This window comes from Anolis sagrei, chromosome X (assembly GCF_037176765.1).
Source record: "Anolis sagrei isolate rAnoSag1 chromosome X, rAnoSag1.mat, whole genome shotgun sequence".
Classification (NCBI taxonomy): domain Eukaryota; kingdom Metazoa; phylum Chordata; class Lepidosauria; order Squamata; family Dactyloidae; genus Anolis; species Anolis sagrei.
Window position 1 is genome coordinate 57257103 of NC_090034.1, and position 20440 is coordinate 57277542.

General features: G+C 46.2%; 1 protein-coding gene across 3 annotated transcripts in view; it reads right to left on the minus strand.

Annotated features, from left to right (window-relative positions):
* Window positions 1–11508: 11508 nt before the first annotated feature.
* Window positions 11509–20440, minus strand: part of PALM (paralemmin) — a 67505-nt gene continuing 58573 nt past the window's right edge. For all 3 annotated transcript variants that reach the window (XM_060784907.2, XM_060784909.2, XM_060784908.2), the window contains one exon: window positions 11509–18800. In XM_060784907.2, coding sequence (XP_060640890.2) covers window positions 18244–18800 — 557 coding nt within the window. In that variant the 3' untranslated portion in view covers window positions 11509–18243. The remainder of the gene's footprint in view (window positions 18801–20440) is intronic.

A 20440-nucleotide genomic window follows, 5' to 3' on the forward strand; every position in this document is an offset into this window, starting at 1 on the left:
ATGGTTGTGCGAGGCCTATAATATGCAATGGCGACTTAAAATGTAAAAAAATTAAATGTGCCCCCTGGAATTTGTTTTAGAGGGGATGATATTTTCAAAAGGTGCATGTTTGAATTGATGGAGACAGAGGGCATCTTCCAAAATCTGGAGAGAAAAAAAATCTTAAATACAGAACACTTCTGGTCCCAAACATTTTGGATAAGGGATACTCTGACCTCCTTCCAGTATCTATCTGTCTGTCTGTTTGTCTATCTGTCTATCTATTAGTCTATCTATCTGCCTATCAGTCCATCTATCTATCTATCTATCTATCTATCTATCTATCTATCTATCTATCTATCTATCAGTCTGTCTATCTGTCTATGTATCAATCAGTCTATCTAGCTATCAGTCTATCAGTTTGTCTATCTATCTATTCATCCATCTATCTTTCTGTCTTTCTATCTATCTATCTATCTATCTATCTATCTATCTATCTATCTCTGCCTGTGTGTGCCTGTCTATCTATCTGTCAATCTGTCAGTCTATTAGCCTATCTATCAGTCTGTCTATATCAGTCTATCAGTTTCTCTATCTATCTATCTATCTATCTATCAATCAGTCTGCCTATCTATGTATCAATCAGTCTATCTATCTAGCTATCAGTCTATCAGTCTGTCTGTCTATCTATTCATCCATCCATCTATCTGTCTGTCTGTCTGTCTTTCAGTCTATCTATCTATCTATCTATCTATCTATCTATCTCTGCCTGTGTCTGTCTGTCTATCTATCTGTCAATCTGTCAATCTATCTATTAGCCTATCTATCAGTCTGTCTATATCAGTCTGTCTATCAGTTTATTTATCAATCTGTCTGTCTGTCCGTCCATCCATCCATCCATCCATCTATCTCTGCCTGTGTCTGTCTGTCTGTCTGTCAATCTGTCAATCTATCTATTAGCCTGTCTATCTATCAGTCTGTCTATATCAGTCTGTCTATCAGTTTATCTATCTATCAATCTGTCTGTCTGCCCATCTATCTATCTATCTATCTATCTATCTATCTATCTATCTATCTGTATCTATCTATCTGTCTGTCTATCTCAGTCTCTCTCTCTCTCTCTCATCTAGGAGCCCCTGGTGGCACAGTGAGTTAAAGTGCTGAGTTGCTGAACTTGCTGACCGAAAGTTCGCAGGTTTGAATCTGGGGAGCAGCATGAGCTCCCGCTGTTAGCCCCAGCTTCTGCCAACCTAGCAGTTTGAAAACATGCAAATGTAACTAGATCAATAGGTACCGTTCCAGCAGGACGGTAACAGCGCTCCATGAAGCCATGCTGGCCACATGACCTTGGAGGTGTCTACGAACAACACTGGCTCTTTGGCTTAGAAATAGGGATGAGCACCAACCCCCAGAGTCGGACACGACTGGACTTAATGTCAGGGGAAAACCTTTACCTTATCTATCATCTATCTATGTATATATTAGTCATCTGCCTGTCTATCTATCTATCATCTACATACCTATCTGTCTATCTATCTATCTATCTATCTATCTGTCTGTCTGTCTGTCTTTGTTCTTGTGTCCCTCCATACGATTTTTGACTTCTGGCGACTCTAAGGCCATCATAGCTGCCTGACAACCTGCCTGGAATTGGGAAGTATCAGCTGGAGAAACCTGGAAATAATCTCTTTTCTTGCCCAAACCTCTCTTTCCTGCTCAACCCTGCTAACCCTCTGCCTTCCACTTGTATGGCTGCTGGCGAGGAGGAGAAATGCATAGCGTAGCCCTATAGCAGGCATGGGCTAACTTGGGCCCTCCAGGTGTTTTAGACTTCAACTCCCACACTTCCTAACAGCCTCAGGCCCCTTCCTTTCCCTCCTCAGCCACTTTTTTGTTAGGTGGTTTCCAATGATATGCATGCAGGGTGACCGAGAAAACATATCTACGGGTCCAGATTTTGTTTTGATTAGCCCAAGATGGCGATAACATGCCGATCGCAGCCAATGGAATTGCAAAAACGGCCCCCAAAGGCTGCCCGTGGCTTGCAAACGGCACCTATGTTGTGCTTTGTTTTCTCCCACTTTCAAAACCCCCGTAGTTCTTCTCCAGTGTTTGGCTGGGTCAGCTGGGGCATTCAGGGCTTTTCTAGCATTTGCCCCTGACAAAAGGCTCAAGGCCTTGGGCAGCTGACAGAGAGAAAAACGCTGTCCTGGGGAGGTTGAAGGGCGCTGACCGGGCAAAAATGCCGGTAGCTGGAATGTTGCTGACCAGGAGGGTCTGGGAAAGGGGCAGCGGGGAGGGCAAGGCTCCCCTTTGGACTGAATCATAGTTGGGCCATGGAGGTCATCTAGTCATGGAATCATAGAGTTGGAAGAGACCACATGGGCCATCCAGTCCAACCCCCTGCCATGCAGGAAAAGCACAATCAAAGTATCCCTGACAGATGACCATCCAGCCTCTGGTTCTCAGCCTTCCTAATGCAACGACCCCTTAATACACTTCCTCATGTTGTGGTGACCCCTAACTATAACATTACATTTGTTGCTACTTCATCTGTTCATTTTGTTACTGTTATGAATTGTAATGTCAATATCTGATATGCAGAATGTATTTTCAGTCACTGAACCAAATTTGGCACAAATACCCGATACGCCCAAATATGAATACTGGTGGGGTTAGGGGGGATTGATCTTGTCAATTGGAAGTTGTAGTCTCTGGGATTTATAGTTCACCTACAATCAAAGAGCATTCTGAACTCCACCAACGATGGAATTGAACCATATTTGACACACAGAACTCCCATGACCAACAGAAAATACTGGAAGAGTCTGGTGGGCATTGAACTTGAGTTTTGGAGTTGTAGTTCACCTACATCCAGAGAGCACTGTGGTCCAAACAGCGATGGATCTGGACCAAACTTGGCACAAATACTCAATATGTCCAAATGTGAACACTCATGGAGTTTGGGGAAAATAGACCCTGACATTTAGGAGTTTTAGTTGCTGGGCAGGCATGTAGCCAGGGGAGGGGGCTCGAGGGGCTTCAGCCCCCCCCCCCCGAAATTCTCATGGTTGTTCGTGAAAAGACCTTACTGGTGCATTATTTAAACTGTTATGTTTATTCATAACATGATCTGATCACCATACTCAATATAACCCATATGCATGGGGGTATTGGGGTAACGATACAAAAAGTTTGCTAGGGTAGACCCTCTTTCACTCAGTCTCAGTCCCCCCCGAAACAAACTCAGCCCCCCCCCCCCGAATCGAAATCCTGGCTACGGGCCTGTTGCTGGGATTTATAGTTCACCTAGAATCAAAGAGCATTCTGAACCTCACCAATGATAGAATTGGGCCAAACCTCCCCCACAGAACCCCTATGACCAACAGAAAATACTGTGTTCTTTGGTCTTTGGTGACCCTTCTGGCACCCCCTCACGACCCTCCCCTGAGGGCTCCTGACCCCCATGTTGAGAAATGATGGTTTAAAAGCTTCCAAGGAAGGAGCTTCCACCCAACTCTAAGGCAGAGAGTTTCACTGTTGAACAGCTCTTCTTACAGCCAGAAAGTCCTTCCTAATGTTCAGGCGGAATCTTCTTTCCTGTGTTTTGAATCCATGACCCTAAGTCCCAGTCTCAAAACTAGACTGCTCCTTCTTCCTTATGGCCTCCTTTCACATATTTATACATGGCTTCTCTCAAGTCTCCTCTCAGCCTTCTCTTCTGCAGGCGAAATAGGCCCAGTTCCTTAAGCTGCTCCTCAGAGGGATCATTCATGGTCTTCAGACCTTTGATCATTTTAGTTGCTTGGCCAAATGGGGTGGACTGGATGGCCTTTAGGGTCCCTTTATGATTCTATAATTCAATGTATTCTTACCTGGCCAAATGAGGTGGACTAGATGACCTTTGGGGTCTTTTTATGATTCTATGATTCAATATATTCTTACCTGGTCAAATGGGGTGGACTGGATGACCTTTGGGGATCGCTTGATGATTCTATGATTTAATATATTTCTACCTGGCCAAATGGGATGGTCTGGGTGACCTTTGGGTGTCCCTTTATGATTCAATGTATTCTTACCTGGCCAAATGGGGTGGACTGGATGACCTTTGGGGTCCCTTTATGATTCTATCATTCAGTGTATTCTTACCTGGCCAAATGAGGTGGACTGGATGACCTTTGGGGTTCCTTTATGATTCTATGATTCAATATATTCTTACTTGGCCAAACGGGGTGGACTGGATGACCTTTGGGAATCGCTTTATGATTCTATGATTCAATATATTTCTACCTGACCAAATAGGGTGGTCTGGGTGACCTTTGGGAGTCCCTTTATGATTCATTGTATTCTTACTTGGCCAAATGGGGTAAACTGGATGACCTTTGGGGTCATTTATGATTATATGATTCAGTATATGCCTATGAATGAGGTTGAATTCGATAATCTTTGGGGACCCTTTCAACTCTACGACTCTAAGATTCAATATATTTCTACCTGTCCTACTGTGTTGGACTGGATGACCTTTGTGGTCCCTTTATGATTCTATGATTCAGTATGTTCTTTCGAACAAGAGCGGACTAGATGACCATTGGGGTTCCCTTCCAACTTTAGCATTGGCATCAATGAGAGGTCCTACGCATTGACCTTCCAGCTTGTCAATGATATATCACTTGAATTGCTTTGCTCAGAATTGGACACAGGATTCCAGGTAGAGAGGTCTAACCAAAGTGGAATAGAGAGCCACCACGACTTCCCTTGATCTGGACACTAGACTCCTTTGGATGCAGCCCAAAATCCCATTGGCTTTTTGAGCTGCTGCATTGCACTCTTGGCTCATGTTCAGCTTGTTCTCCACAAAGACTCCCAAGATCTTTCTCACACGGACTGTTGTCAAGCCAGGTATCACCTATCCTGTACCTTTGCATTTCATTTCTTCTGCCTTAGTGCACATTTGATTGAAATTCCTTTTATATGTTCTATATTTATTTATTTATTTGGGGTTCTTTTACCCCGCCCTTCTCACCCCGAAGGGGACTCAGGGCGGCTTACAGAAACGAGGCACAATTTGATGCCTGCATCATAAACAATCGTACACAAAATTACAACAATTCACAGTTGACATGCATGCATTATAACCATAAAATCAATAAAATCATTAAAACCAAATACAAACCCAGTTTCTCCTCTTACATGGTCAGCGTTTGTTAACACCTAGATCTAGTTTTTCGTTCCATTCATCCATCCTGCTGGTCTTACTTGCCTGATTGTCCGATTTAGTTGCCAGAGTGCCCAAAGGCCTGGTCCCATAACCAAGTTTTCACCCTCCTCCTGAAGGCGAGGAGGGATGATGATGCCCTAATCTCCCCCCGGAGTGAGTTCCACAGGTGGGGGCTACCACTGAGAAAGCCCTGCTCCTCGTCCCCACCAGCCTCACTTGTGACAGTGGTGGGGTCGAGAGCAGGGCCTCCCCAGATGATCTCAGACTCCAGGGTGGGACATAGAGGGAGATACGTTCAGACAGATACACTGGACCGGAACCGTATAGGGTTTTGTAGGTCAAAACCAGCACCTTGAATTGTGCTCGGAACTGAATCGGCAGCCAGTGGAGCTGGCACAACAGGGGGGTGGTATGCTCCCTGTATGTCGCTCCGGTGAGCAACCTGGCTGCCGCTCGTTGGACTAGTTGGAGTTTCCGAACAGTCTTCAAGGGCAACCCCACGTAGAGAGTGTTGCAGTAGTCTATTCGGGATGTAACAAGAGCGTGGACCACTGTGGCCAGATCAGACTACGGGTACGGGCGCAACTGGTGCACAAGTTTTAGTTGTGCAAAAGCTCTCCCAGCCACCGCTGAGACCTGGGGTTCTAGCCCAGCTCTCCCATTTTGACATCCTAATCTGAGATATTTACCACCCCAATTGCTGTTGTCTGCAAATTTGAGATGCTTGGCGCCTATTCTGCTGTCTATCTCTTTCATAATGGCTTGGGAAGGCAATGTAAACTGGACCAAAGTAGTGGGTCTTGGCAGGTGGGCCAGGAGAGATTCTGGATATCCCCATGACTCCTTTTCTGTACAGACTAGATGGCCATCTGTTGAGAGGGCTTGGATGGTGTCTGCTTGCATGGCAGAAGTGGGGGGACTGGATGGCCTTAGGGGGTCTCTTCCAACTCTAAATTCTATGGGTCTGATATTATTATTATTATTATTATTATTATTATTAACTAGCTGTCCCCTGCCATGCATTGTTGTGGCCCAGTCTGTGCATATGTGTGTTGTGTATATATGTTTGTGTAGGGTAAAGAGAAAGGTTTTCCCCTGACATTAAGTCCAGTCATGTCCGACTCTGGTGGGTGGTGCTCATCTCCATTTCTAAGCCAAAGAGCTGCCGTTGTCCGTAGACACCTCCAAGGTCATGTGGCCGGCATGACTGCATGGAGTGCCGCTACCTCCCCGTCAGATCGGTACTATTGATCTAGTCACATTTGCATGTTTTCGAACTGCTAGGTTGGCAGAAGCGGGAGCTCATGCCACTCCCCGGATTTGAACCTGCGACATATGTGTGTTTGCGTATATATGTGTGTGGTTTTGCGCATGCGTTGTAATGTATTTTTTTGTTTTGTGGCTTTTTAAGTCCCTTCCGCTGTGTTTTTCAGTGTTTTATGAATGATGGTCACTTGTTGGCCTGATAGGTGTATTGTGTCCAAATTTGGTGTCAATTTGTCCAGTGGTTTTTGAGTTATGTTAATCCCACAAACGAACATTACATTTTTATTTATATAGATAATAATGATGATAAGCCTAAATTGGACAACCATCTGTTGGGATGGCTTGGATTGTGTCTCCCTGCATGGCGGAGGGGGTGGGCTGGATGAGCTTTGGGGATCTCTTCAAACTATATACACCAACAGCTGAAAAAATGATGACAACTTCTTTGGCCTCAAAACTCCTTTTGAGCATTTTCACTGTGTTTTGAACCCTTCCTGGCTCCAAATTGTATCCAAGAGAGGCCTTTTCTAACAACAGGAAGGAAGTCTCCTCCTCCTCCTCCTCCTCCTTCTCCTCTTCCTTTTTCTGGCTTCTCCCCCAAACATTTTGGAATGCTCTCCATGCTCCCTAATTCCATTGCCCCAACCATTAAAACATTCCTTCTTGTGTGCCAAAAACAAATAAACAAACAAATGTGGTTAGGCAAATCCACTTTAGTCTCTATCATCATCATCATCATCATCATCATCATCATCATCATCATCATCATCTTTGGTTGCATGCTGCATGTCACACCCTCCTGAAAAATTGTACAATAACACAAAGGACTACCACCTCACCCACTTCATAGGAAATCTGCTACAAAACAGGAGCTTTTTTGTTGAGTTCCAGGGCCAGAGAAGCAGAACGACCTGCCTCAGGGGAGCGTTCTTGCTCCATCAATGTTCAACATTTACACAAATGACCAACCACAGCCAGAAGGGACAGAGATTTTCATCTATGCTGATGATCCTGCCATCACCGCTCAAGCAGGGAGCTTTGAAACGGTTGAACAGAAGCTCTCTGAAGCTTTAGGCACTCTTACTGCCTATTACAGGGGAAATCAGCTGATTCTTAATCCATCTAAAACACAGACATGTGCTTCTCACCTTAAGAATAGACAAGCATCTCAAGTTCCGAGGATGACATGGGAAGGAATCCCACTGGAGCATTGCAGCACACCCAAATACCTGAGCATTGGGGGGGGGGGGGGGGGCAACATAAATGGTATGGTATTCTTCAGCTGGAAAGCCATAGGTAGGAATAATTGAAATCTGTGATATTTGCTTAATAATATTTGCTAACTAGCTTGGATATCTGGCGTTGCCTGGGTTATTTGGAAAAGGTAATTTTTCCATTGTACAAAATGCATAACATTGTGGGTGAACTACAACTCCCATCATGCCAGGTTAACCCCAAGAAACTTCATCAGTACTTAAAGTTTGTTGTGTTGGGCAAGTGTGCTCTGGATGCATCATTGGTAGGATCAGGCATGTAGCCGGGGGGGGGGGGGGCTTGAGGGGCTTCAAGCCCCTCAAGCCCCCCCCCTCCCAAAATTCTCATGGTGGTTTGCGAAAAGGCCTTACTGGTGGATTATTTAAACTGTTATGTTTATTCATATCGTGATCTGATCACCATACTCAATATATCCCATATGCATGGGGGTATTGGGGTAATGATACAAAAGGTTTGCTAGCCTAGACCCTCCTTCACTCAGACTCAGCCCCCCCCCCCCGAAACTCAGCCCCCCCCCGAAACCCTCCTGAAAAAATGTAGCCACACCCCCCCCCCCCCCCCGAAATGAAATCCTGGCTACGGGCCTGGGTAGGATTGAGTATTCTCTCTGGCTGTAAACTACAACTCCCACTATGGTGAGCCAGTTCCCTCAAACCCCATGAATTTGTCATGGGGGTTCTGTGTGCCAAATTTGTTCCAGGTTCATCATCGATGGAGGTCACCGTTTCTCTGGTTGTGGGTGAACTACAACTTCCTGAAAGGAAGGTCAGTTCCCCCCAAAGCCCTCCAGTAATCAGATTTCGGCATATCAAGTATGTGTGCCAAGTTTGGTCCAGATTCTTTGAGGTTTGGGTTCACAGTGCTGTCTGGATGTAGGTGAACTAGAACTCCCCCAAATCAAGTTGAATTTCCCCCAAGGACCTCCAGTGTCCTTTGCTGGTCATGGGGGCTCTGTGTGCCATGTTTGGTCCAATTCCATCTTTGGTGCTCATTAATTGCAGCTGAACTATAAATCCCAGTACCTACAACTCCAAATGTCCAGGCCAATTATCCTCAAAACACACCAGTATTCAAATTTGGGCATATTTGGTATGCATGCCAAGTTTGGTACAGATCCATCATTGTTTAGGTTCGTAGTGCGCTCTGGATGTAGGTGAACTACAACTCCTATAAATCCCTCCAAAGTCCTCCAATATTTTTTTTGTTGGTCATGGGGGTCCTGTATGCAAAGTTAGTTCCAGGCAGGCATGTAGCCGGGGAGGGGGGGGGGGGCGAAATTCTCATGGTGGTTCGTGAAAAGGCCTTACTGGTGCATTATTTAAACTGTTATGTTTATTCATATCATGATCTGATCACCATACTCAATATATCCCATATGCATGGGGGTATTGGGGTAGGCTAGACCCTCTTTCACTCAGACTCAGCCCCCCTCCCGAAACTCAGTCCCCCCCCGACTCCCCCCCCCCGAAAAAATTCACCACCCCCCCAAACGAAATCCTGGCTACGGGCCTGGTTCCAGGTCCATCCTTGGAGGAGTTCAGAGTTCAGTTCTTAGATTGCAGGTGAACTGTACATCCCAGTACCTACAAGTCCTATAAATCATGGTGAAGTCTCCACAAACCTCTCTAGTATGTTCAGTTGCTGATCAATTCCTCTGTTTGCCGTGTGCCATAGAAAAGAATAGGAAAGGATTAAGGGAGAGGCAGTAGGCGGGGTCATGCAAATTCCACACCAATGGAGAGTCAGAAACACTGGGATGTCTGTGGTGGAGGAAACACATAAAATCTAGGATGGAATTGTCCCAGTATAAAAGCCTTCGCTTGGGTGGTGGGCAGTGTGGTGTTTGTGGAGGACTCTTGGACATGTTCATGGCGCTCACTGTAACCTGCAATGTCGTTGGAGGGAGGGCCATTGGTGTCTCCCGAGCAGTGAGAGCTAGAGTTGTTTGTGGAGGCAGGAGCTTGTTTGTGTAAGTGGACACCCCAGCCACACGCACACATTGTTTCACTTTTATTATGTGCATAGATAGATAATAACGTCTGTGATATTTGCTAATGATTACTGCTTCACAAGTGTACTTAACGATAATTGCATAATGTGTATTCATCACTACTTTGATTTGCAACAATTCTGTGTATATTGATAATTGCCTAATGGCTTAACAATAATGCAACTTGGTATTGATCACTGCTCTGCCCCTCACTTTTAGTTAAGAAGGGGTAGCTTGACACAGCAATGAAGTTCAAAAGAACAGAGTTAGTGAGTTGTTTTGCTAAGACTTCAAAGCACAAGGTGATGTAGCTTGACACAGCAAGGCCATAAATCTTCTCATAGATGATGGGAATAAACCAGGAGGCTAATTAGCTAGCACTCACATAATTGATTTGAATGTCTATATAAACAGAAGCTGCACCGAGGAGTGGCGTGTACACAAAGGGAGCTTTGCCGTTGTCTCCTCCTGAGGCTGAGAGTGTGTGACTCACCCAGTGGTTTCCATGGCTGAGCAAGGATTTGAATCCAGGATCGTAGTCCAAGCACTAAGCTGGGACTCATGTCCTTGGGCCACTGATATCCATGCTAACGCGGACCCTATTTGGAACCACTATAGCTGTGGGGTTACTAACTGGGAGCTGGCTGCGTGAGACCCAGTTTGGAGAACTGGCCCAGTTTGGAGTGTTTGAGTTTCCCAATTAGGCCCTCAGAAGTTTGGAATTTGTGTTCATAACTTGCCAATTCATTTTTGGGAATCCTTCAGGATTCTCCTTGCTTCCTGAATCAGAGTGGACTACAACTGCCATCATCCCCAACCTGACTCATTAGTGTTGCAAGATCATAGGAATTGAATCAGGGTGGACTACAACTGCCATCACCCCCAACCCAACTCGGTGGCGTTGAAAGATCATAGGGATGGTATCAGGGTGGACTACCACTCCCATAATCCCCGGGCTGACTCATTGGCATTGAAAGATCATAGGTATTATATCACTGTGGACTACAACTGTCATCATCCCCAGCCTGACTCGGCATTGAAAGATCATAGGGATTGTATCAGGGTGGACTACCACTCCCATAATCCCCGGGCTGACTCATTGACATTGAAAGATCATAGGTATTATATCAGTGTGGACTACAACTGTCATCATCCCCAGCCTGACTCGGCATTGAAAGATCATAGGGATTGAATCAGGGTTGACTACCACTCCCATAATCCCCGGGCTGACTCTGGCATTGAAAGATCATAGGTATTATATCAGTGTGGACTACAACTGTCACCATCCCCAGCCTGACTCGGCATTGAAAGATCATAGGGATTGAATCAGGGTTGACTACAACTGCCGTCGTCCCCAGCCTGACTCATTAGTGTCGAAAGATAATAGGGATTTAATCAGAGTGGACTACAAGTACCATCATCCCCAGCCTGGCTCGGCATTGAAAGATCATAGGGATTGAATCAGGGTTGACTACAACTGCCATTGTCCCCAGTGTCGAAAAATAATAGGGATTTAATCAGAGTGGACTACAAGTGCCATCATTCCCAACCTGACATCTGAGCAAATGGCTGAGATGCTGAAAGATTGGCCCAGTTTTGATCAGATCAACATTAAACCGACCACAGAGAAAGGAATGGGACAAAAGCAACCCTTTGGACTACATCTCCCAGCATACCTCCCTTGCTGGGATTTGCCCTCCGACAAGATCCATCCCTGGAATGGATCAATGCCTCCTTTATTCCAGCTTTGCACCGGCCTTTTGAACAGATCAACATCAAATGGGTTTTGCAAATCGGTAGCCTGCACTTTAATTTGTCTTTATTTGTGGGGAGGCGGGTTTGTAGAGAGGCATAAAAAAAAAAAAACAGAAATAAAACCAGAGAAGAGAAACCCAGAAAAGGAACAGCTTGATATTTTCTCTCTCTCTCTTTCTCTTTTCTTCCCGGATGATTCACACCTTTTGATTTGCGCTGTTCTGACACATTCTAAATCAACGACAAAGGAAGAATTTGGATGGCGATGGGGGCCAGGTATACAAAGGGGTCACTACATTTGTACACACCAGAGAGACGAGAGAAGGCAAAGGGAGGAGAAAATGGGGCCTGACTAGATGGCCCTCAGGGGTCCCTTCCACGAGTCGAGGTTTTTATACTCCAGCAATGCCCATCGCTTCAGTTATCTCAAGTTGGCTATCGATCCTCTCCCGTCCCATTTTACTGGTGGCTTTGAAAACATCCCGGTTCCTCTCTTCTCCTTTGTGTCCACCCGACATCCATTGCTGCGAAAGGAAAAAAGAGGCATTCGTGTTGCTAGGAGGTTCGGAGAAGAGCAAACGGTTGCGGTCTCTCCCCATTTGTATGTACAAGGGAAAATCCAGCTGTATTCCCTCATTGTCATGCTTGGCATCCTTGGGATGACATTATTTACACAATGGTCTCCTCAAGGGGACATTGCGATGACGTTGGGGGCAACCATCCTTTTTGGTCAAATTGACTTGCAAGACGTTGCAAACGAAACCCTTTGACCGGCTCTTCTTGGGGTGTATCTTCTTCTTGATCTCCGCACCATGTCATGATCACTCATGCCATGCAACTATCGTAAGTTTCATCTATGCTGACGATCGTGCCATCACTGCTCAAGTACTGACATAGAGCACATGGCCTATAGCCAAAAGGGAGGACAGGATTCTCCAAGGACACATGAACCGGCCATAAATATCAATTGCCCTGTGATGGGAGAAGGTGGGCTCTGGTATGTGGGAAAGGGCAAGCACCAGGTACCAGGGCCCTTGGGTGATTTATGATATTGTAACTAAGGCCCCTATATTGATGGGCAGTAGTGCTAGACTCTTGTATTCTGAACAATCAAGATGTATGGTATCTTCAGCCCCTGTGCATCTTGGCGTGTTCTTTCAAGAGAAGACCAAACCCACAGCAACCCAGTTGGAGCAAAGATCCCTTACACACTGTTCCAGACTGCTGGCCAAGAAAGCACTCCCTTCTAAACATCTTAAAATATATATTAGGGCTGTTTTGAAGGTCCGTTTCACAATTCGGAGATTTGTATAAGTCATTAATACAAATCTCCGAATGACTCATTGGAACGGGACCCACTCTGAGGCATTACGAAACAAAACGGAAGCCTCTGAAACATTTCAGAGATGTATTGTCGAAGGTTTTCATGGCCAGAATCACTAGGTTGTTGTAGGTTTTTCAGGCTATGTGGCCATGTTCTAGAGGCATTCTCTCCTGATGTTTCGCCTGCATCTATGGCAAGCATCCTCAGAGGTAATGAGGTCTCACTGTCTCTGAGGATGCTTGACATAGATGCAGGCGAAACGTCAGGAGAGAATGCCTTTAGAACATGGCCACATAGCCCGAAAAAACCTAAAACAACCCAATTTCAGAGATGAGTAAAGATTTGTTCTTTCTGAGCATTTCAAGCTGTGTTTTTCTCCAATGCAACATACTTCACAATTGTCTGGGGTGGGAGTGAGCTATTGTGATTGTCAATGACAGCTGCATACTGGGTTTTTTTTTCTTTGTCAGCCAATCACACAGCTTTCTGCAAAGCTGGTCTCCTCCTTTAAAAAATTCCTAAAAATCAGTTAATGACCAAAATGTTCCGAAACTTGGCAGATTTAAAGTCGGAAATGTTGCCTACAAGTGTGCCAAGTTTCATCCTAGCAGCCACACAAATTTATTTATTTATTTGGAGTGCTTTTACCCCGCCCTTCTCAACCCCCTAGGGGGGAACTCAGGGTGGTAGACAGAGAAACAAACTTCAAAATGGTTCCAATTGCTGCTAGTGGAACAAATCTTAATAAAGCAATTACGAAGCTTCAGAGATTCAGATTCTCTTAAATGAATTATTAATCAGATTTCAGCCACTTTGCACACATCTAATAAAGGGCCAGGTTTTAGCACAGCAGGTTAACCGCCAGCTGCAGTAAATCTTGCCAATCAAAAGGTTGACAGTTCAAAGCCTAGGTCAGGGTGAGCTCCTGACCTTTCAGCCCAGCTTCTGCCTACCTAGCAGTTCGAAAGCAAATGTGAGTAGATAAATAGGTACCGCTTTAAAGCAGGAAGGTATTTAAGGTACCCATAAGGAAATGCCAGAAAAATGCCAGATTCAATCAAGGAGGAAGTTTACAAACAAAGCTCTTCGGCTGTGGCTGGAACCAAGCTTGGCCTCCAAGATGCCGAAGATGGGAAATCCTATATATACTTCTATCTATGTAAAGTTGTCTGTCTTTTAGTGTATAACGGCATTGAATGTTTGCAGTATATGTGTTCTGTGATCCGCCCCGAGTCCCCTTCGGGGTGAAATGAGTGGGATATATATAAATATATATAGAGAGAGACCATTGCCCTACCAAAGGGAGCCGGTGAAGAGAAGAAGCAGCATCAGAGCCCTCTTGAAACTTCGGAAGAGATGCCACGGAGAAAATGGTGCTGGCTTGCTTTCTGCAAAGCTTCCATTGCCGAGTCGCCTTTTAAAGTCCCTTCTAAAGTTCAGTGGAAGTCTACCCTCCTGTAACTTTGAAACAGAGACTGAATTGACAACTTTGAGGAGTGTTGCAAATGGGGTTGGACTGGATGACCCTTGAGGGTCCCAGCTCAACTTTAGGAAGAACACTTCACCTGTCAAGAAGCACTGGGCTGAGGAGCGGATAGTAGACTCTCCCTCTTTGGAGGATTTGAAACAGAGCTTGGAAGGGCATCTTTCAAGAGGTGTATTAATGTAGAGTTGGAGGGGCACCGCAAAGGCCAGTTAGACCAACCCTTGGCTCAATATAGACTCCAATAAAGGCATTCCAAGTTGAGAGCCTTTCATCCCCTTTTTGGAGATGTCTCTCCAGGCAATTGCATCAATTGCCGAGTTTCTTTTACTATTACTAAGTTCCTCCTCACATTCAGTAGAGATTGAATGGACATCTTTCAGGAGTGGTGCACAGGCTTGGACTGGATGGCCTTTGAGGTGGCTTCCAAGATGAGTTTTCTATACAACCCAACAATACTGAAAATGGTTGTGATCTTTCTATTTCTGAGTAGTGGGCCACTGAAATTAACTTCAAAATGTGCCATTTGGCTTAACATCGCAACCTTTTCTTTGGGCATGAATCACACACACAGGCAGTGAAATATAATGGTTAGCCCAAAATAGTGTTGAGTTTTCAAATTGTACGCAAAATTTATGCAGGAAATGTGTTTCATGCGCCAAATACAGTACTATTTTTTGCACAAATTGATGTGAGCAATTGAAAAGTCTCCAAAGTGAAAAAGACCCTGGAATGAGACCAAGCAAGGATCTCACCCTTCGGATTGGAAACCTGGCCTAGGCGTATATCCAGTCCATGCGACCCCCTCCATTCTGCCTTGGTTAGACCACACCTGGAATATTGTGTCCAGTTCTGGGCTCCACAATTGAAGAGAGATATTGACAAGCTGGAATGTGTCCAGAGGAGGGCGACTAAAATGTTCAAGGGTCTGGAGAACAAGCCCTATGAGGAGCAGCTTAAAGAGCTGGGCATGTTTAGCCTGAAGAGAAGGCTGAGAGGAGACATGATACCATGTATAAATATGTGAGAGGAACTCATAGGGAGGAGGGAGCAAGCTTGTTTACTCCTGCCCTGGAGACTAGGACACGGAACAATGGCTTCAAACTACAAGAAAGGAGATTCCATCTGAACATTAGGAAGAATTTCCTGACTGCAAGAGCTGTTCAGCAGTGGAACTCTCTGCCCCAGAGTGTGGTGGCCATCCAGCCAACAGATGGCTGGATGGCCATCTTTCGGGGGTGCTTTGAATGCAATTTTCCTGCTTCTAGGCAGGGGGTTGGACTGGATGGCCCATGAGGTCTCTTCCAACTATGATCAACATTATAGGATTATCCCACTGTGATCCTGGTTTAACTGTCACGGATGGACCTCATGGAACCCTGGGGTAGGATGCTTAGGGAGCCCCGCAAACTACAAATCACAGGATGCGACAAGATGCCGTTAACTGAGCTGTGGGAAAAAGCTGATTGCATCTCAACAGTAACTTTTCCAAGGCATGGACAGACCCCCAAATAGTAACTTTTGCAGGGTATGATCCCAATCAGGCAAAGGGATGAGTAGCATGCTAGGAGTGCCTGCCTACATAGTGTAGAGGTTTGAGCATTGACTCTGGAGACCCGAGTTTGAAGCTGTGTGATTGGCTGACAAAGAAAAAAAAAAACAGGAACTCACTGGCTGATCCTAAGCTAGTCACACTCTCTCCCAACGGCAAACCCTATCTGTGGAGAAAATGGCATAGAATATTGCGGCCACCTGGAAAGCATTGAGAGCCATCCCGAAATCGTATTTTGACCATTAGACTTGGGAGACTTGGATTCGAATCCCTGTTCGGCCATGGAAACCCAATGGGAGGCTCTGGGAGGATCGCACTCTATCAGACCCAAAATCAGCATGAGCTGGAAATCTCTTGAAGGCCTATGAAATGCACACAGAAAATAAAGACATATCTCGATGCCTAAAAGACCCGATGGCATCCTTCTTCAGGTGTATTTGTTCAGAGATGGCTTTTTGGCAACGTCTGTGTTCATCTCAGGGCTGCAACTGATCCATAAAGTTATGAAATGTCGTCTCACGGGCAGACTTTGAGCCGTGGCCTTGATTTGCTTAAAAATCTCCAAAGACTGTATGCGTTTTATGTCTGAAACATGTTCTTCTTTTGCTTCCAGGATACAAGACCCCTCGGCACACTTTTTCGCCTTGCCCAAGAGGAATCCCACCTGACGCAACTGGGAAGGAAAAGGAGTTGCAAAACAGCGTTGTGTTTCAAGGAATGTAAATTGCAATGGGGGAAAACATTGGCAAGAGAAAGCAGGGAAGGAGCGGCTGAGGCCCGGCAGGGGAATGTCTTGCGACAGATCTGATGTTTTCAAGACCACGAGGATGAGAGAGACGGGAACGTGTTTCAAGGCAAGCTGTCATCTTCGCCTTCTGAGTTCGTTTCAGCTTAACGGCAAAGCTGTCATGGAGATTTTCTGAGTGCTTTGTTTGGAGGGAAATTGCCTTGGCCTTCCTCCGAAGCAGAGAGAGTAAGTTTCGATAGTGGAGTGGGGATTCGAACCCTTGTCTCCAAGCATTAGTCCAACATTCATATCACAACCCTTAGCAAATACTGGGGGTTTTCTTCTCTTTCCAAATCAATGTTGGTCATGTTTTATCCAAAGCCAGGATAAACATATTGAGACCCCACAACCTCTGAGGATACCTGCCGTAGATGTGGGCGAAACGTCAGGAGAGAATGCTTCTGGAACATGGCCAGAGCCCAGAAAACGCACAGCAAATCAGTGATTCTGGCAATGAAAGCCTTTGCCAACACATATTCACATGGTTCTGTCTCTACTGCTTGTAGTTGTCCCTCTCTACATGGCCCCTCTCCATTTCCCATCTCTAACTCTTTCGTTTCCTCCCTCTGCGCCTCATCCAGCCATTTCTCGACTCATTTCTCCTGCACCAAACTTCCAATCAGTTGCACTCCTCAGCCATTGGCGTCCTTGCTGGCATTTGGCATGGCTCTTTCTCTCTGTTGAGCAGCAAAGAAGTATGTTTCTCCCCAAAACAGCCTCAAGATTCAGGTCAAAAACATCCTTGTCAAATTTTTCAATGTTGCCAGATTGCAGTCCGGAGAGGCAACCCGGCTGGATGGAGATACAGAAGACCCACGGCAATTTTGCCGTAGCTTTCAACTTTACCAACCCATCCGCTGTTCTTTTGGCAACTAGACTGTGGCAGACAACAAGGCATTTTGGAGATGTGTTGGGATATATCCAGAAACAGGTGGAGATATATATACTTGTGAGGCTGATTTTTTTGTCCATCTCAGTCTCACAGTTAGGCAGCAATTGTGTTTCTGGTGTCCTTGTGGAGGTGCTTAGATCAAGTTCTTGAAGAACCTGGGAGATATTCTGAAGGACTTTGGGGCCAAGAGCTTTTCAACCTCTGGATGAACACCAGGATTTTCCCTCCCTTCCTCCCTTCTTTCCCTCTTCTTCTGGCAGAAAAAGAGCTGGTTGGAGGTGACAAAGAAACATAGGCAAAAATCCCATTTTTCCTATGTGCTTCTCTCGCCTTCTGGGCCAATAAGGATCTTTGATATAAAAGTTCCCCAATAAGTCTCACTGCGGAGACAAGACAAAGGGTCACCAAGCCTAATAAATGTAATATTTCACATGTTTTTCATTTATGGGGAGAAATACATTACGTAGGTAAGGATATCAAAGGCAGGCAACAGGGAAACCAGAGATGGCAGCACTGTGTCGTTTTGGATATTAAGTGCTTTTTGATTCAAAAGGAGAAAGAGAGAGAAGGAGAATTTCTGGAGGAACCAAGGGGGCATGAACGGCGCGGACCCTTAAGTAAAAATAAGAACTCTTGAAAACCAAGGAGTTTGTAGAACGCAGGAAATAACCATAGAGGCGTCGTCGAGGGGAAGACAGTCCTGATGGGCCACAGGGTGCCTCTTACATCACCGAGCAGCACTTGCAGCGCTGTTTCTTGGTGTCGAGGTCTTGCCCGGCTCCTTTGGGCTCGGTGTCGTTGGAGGCTGGCTGCTTCTCCCCAGCTCGGCCTTCCTCCTTCTGCAGAGCGGCCGTGGCAGCTTCCACTGCGGTGCCGTTGGGTGGTGCTTGGTCCTTCCCTGTGGCTGGCTTGTTCTCAGCATCTTCTATCACCACGAGCTCCGCTTTGATGGTCCCCTCGAGGCCCAGCACCTTTTTAGTCTCGTTCTCGTCTTCCACATTCTGGTAGCCCATGAAGATCATGGTGACTGGCTGCTCTTTGCTGGGCTCGGGGCCTTCACCGGACGCCGATAGTTTGGGGCTCTCCACCGCTTTAGCCTGGACACCTGTGATCTCCTTCCGGGGGGTGGCCTTCTGGCTGGCCGGGTCCTTTCCTTTCTCTGAGACTTCGCTCAGGGTCACCTCGTCAGCCTTGTGGAGGAGCTCATCCACCTCAGAGGAGCTGAGCTGGTGGAGGCCATTCTCGAGGGCCCCGTCCTCGGCCCGGACTGCGTGGACCACTGCAACGAAAGACAAGAGGGGATGCACAATGAGTAGCAGGGCCAGGGTTTTAGCACTGGGTCAACGGGCAAGCCTCGAGGTTTTCACTTCCCCAAGATGGTTTGCACTCACTCCGCAACCCTTCACACCCAACCCAAGGCGGTTCACACTCATTCTAAGACCTTCACACATTCACAAGACCCTCAGTGCTCAGCCTAACACCTTCCAAACACAACTGAAGACCCTCCACACTCTCTGTAGCATCTTCCACTCTCAAGTTGGGGCCTTCCACTAAGCCCAAGGCCTCCACACTAACCTCATAATCCACCGCACTGAAGATAAGACTTCCAAACCCACCTCAAGACCCTCCGCACACAACCCAAGACCCTCTGCACCCAACCTAAGACTCTCCGCACTCACGCCAAGACCTTCACACACTCAGAAGACCTTTCGTGCTCAGCCTAATGCCCTCCACATACAAACAAAGACCCTCCACTAATCCCAAGGCCCTCTGCACTCTCTTTAGCACCTTCATTTTCAAGCTGAGGCCCTCTACTAAGCCCAAGACATTCCGCACTTGACCCAAGGCCTCCACACTCAACACAAGACCATCCACACTCAAAGTAAAGCCTCTGCAGTCAGCCCAAGCTTCCACACACACAACAAGGCCCTCAACACTCACCCCAAGACCTGCGCACTCACCCCAGTACTCTCCGTGCTCAGCCTAACACCTTCTACACACAACTGAAGAAACTCCACTAATCCCAAGGCCCTCCGCACGCTCTTCACAACTCTTTATTCTCTAGCCGAAGCCCTCCACTAACCCCAAGACCTTGCACACCCACCTCGACCCCTCCGCACTCACCCCAAGACCTTCACACACTCACAAGACCCTCCGTGCTCAGCCTAATGCCATCCACACACAAACAAAGACCCTCTACTAATCCCAATTCCATCTGCACTCTCTTCAACACCCTCTGCACTCTCTTCAACACCCTCAAGTTGAGGCCCTCCACTAAGCTCAAGACCTTCCATGCATGACTCAAGGCCTCCACACTCAATGCAAGACCTCTTGAGTCAATCCAAGACCCTGGACATTCAACCTAAGGCTTCCGCATTCATCCAAAATGTGACAAAGCTATTCCACCTACAGCAAGGGTGTGAAAATTGTGGTACATGGTGGGCATTCTGCCCTTTCTCACACGGCTGTCCTAGTTATAACCCATAGTGATTGTCGGTCATCTTAGTGAGATTGGATAATTAGCATTAGGGTTGCCAGATCCCTGAGTCTCCAGTTTCCAAGGCTCCTCTGACAGCGAGAGGCAAAATCTCCCATGTGGGGTGGGACCCAGCTCCAAAACGAAAAAGAACAAAAGGACAGAGTGCACATTCCCAGTTCATTTACGGGTGCAGTGTGTTGCTCTGATTTACAAGGCCCCTTTGCTTGGTTGCTTCAGTTTGCAAAACTTCTCAGTGTCTTTGCTTAATATCAAGGCTAGACATTTTCAAACACTGGTCTTGCAAGAGGAATCAAATATTCAGGTCAAACCACATCAGCTCCATAGATTCCCCACACAACACTTATGGGAGATTGTTTAGACCAGTGTTTCTCAACCTTCCTAATGCCCTGACCCCTTAATCCAGTTCCTCATGTCGTGGT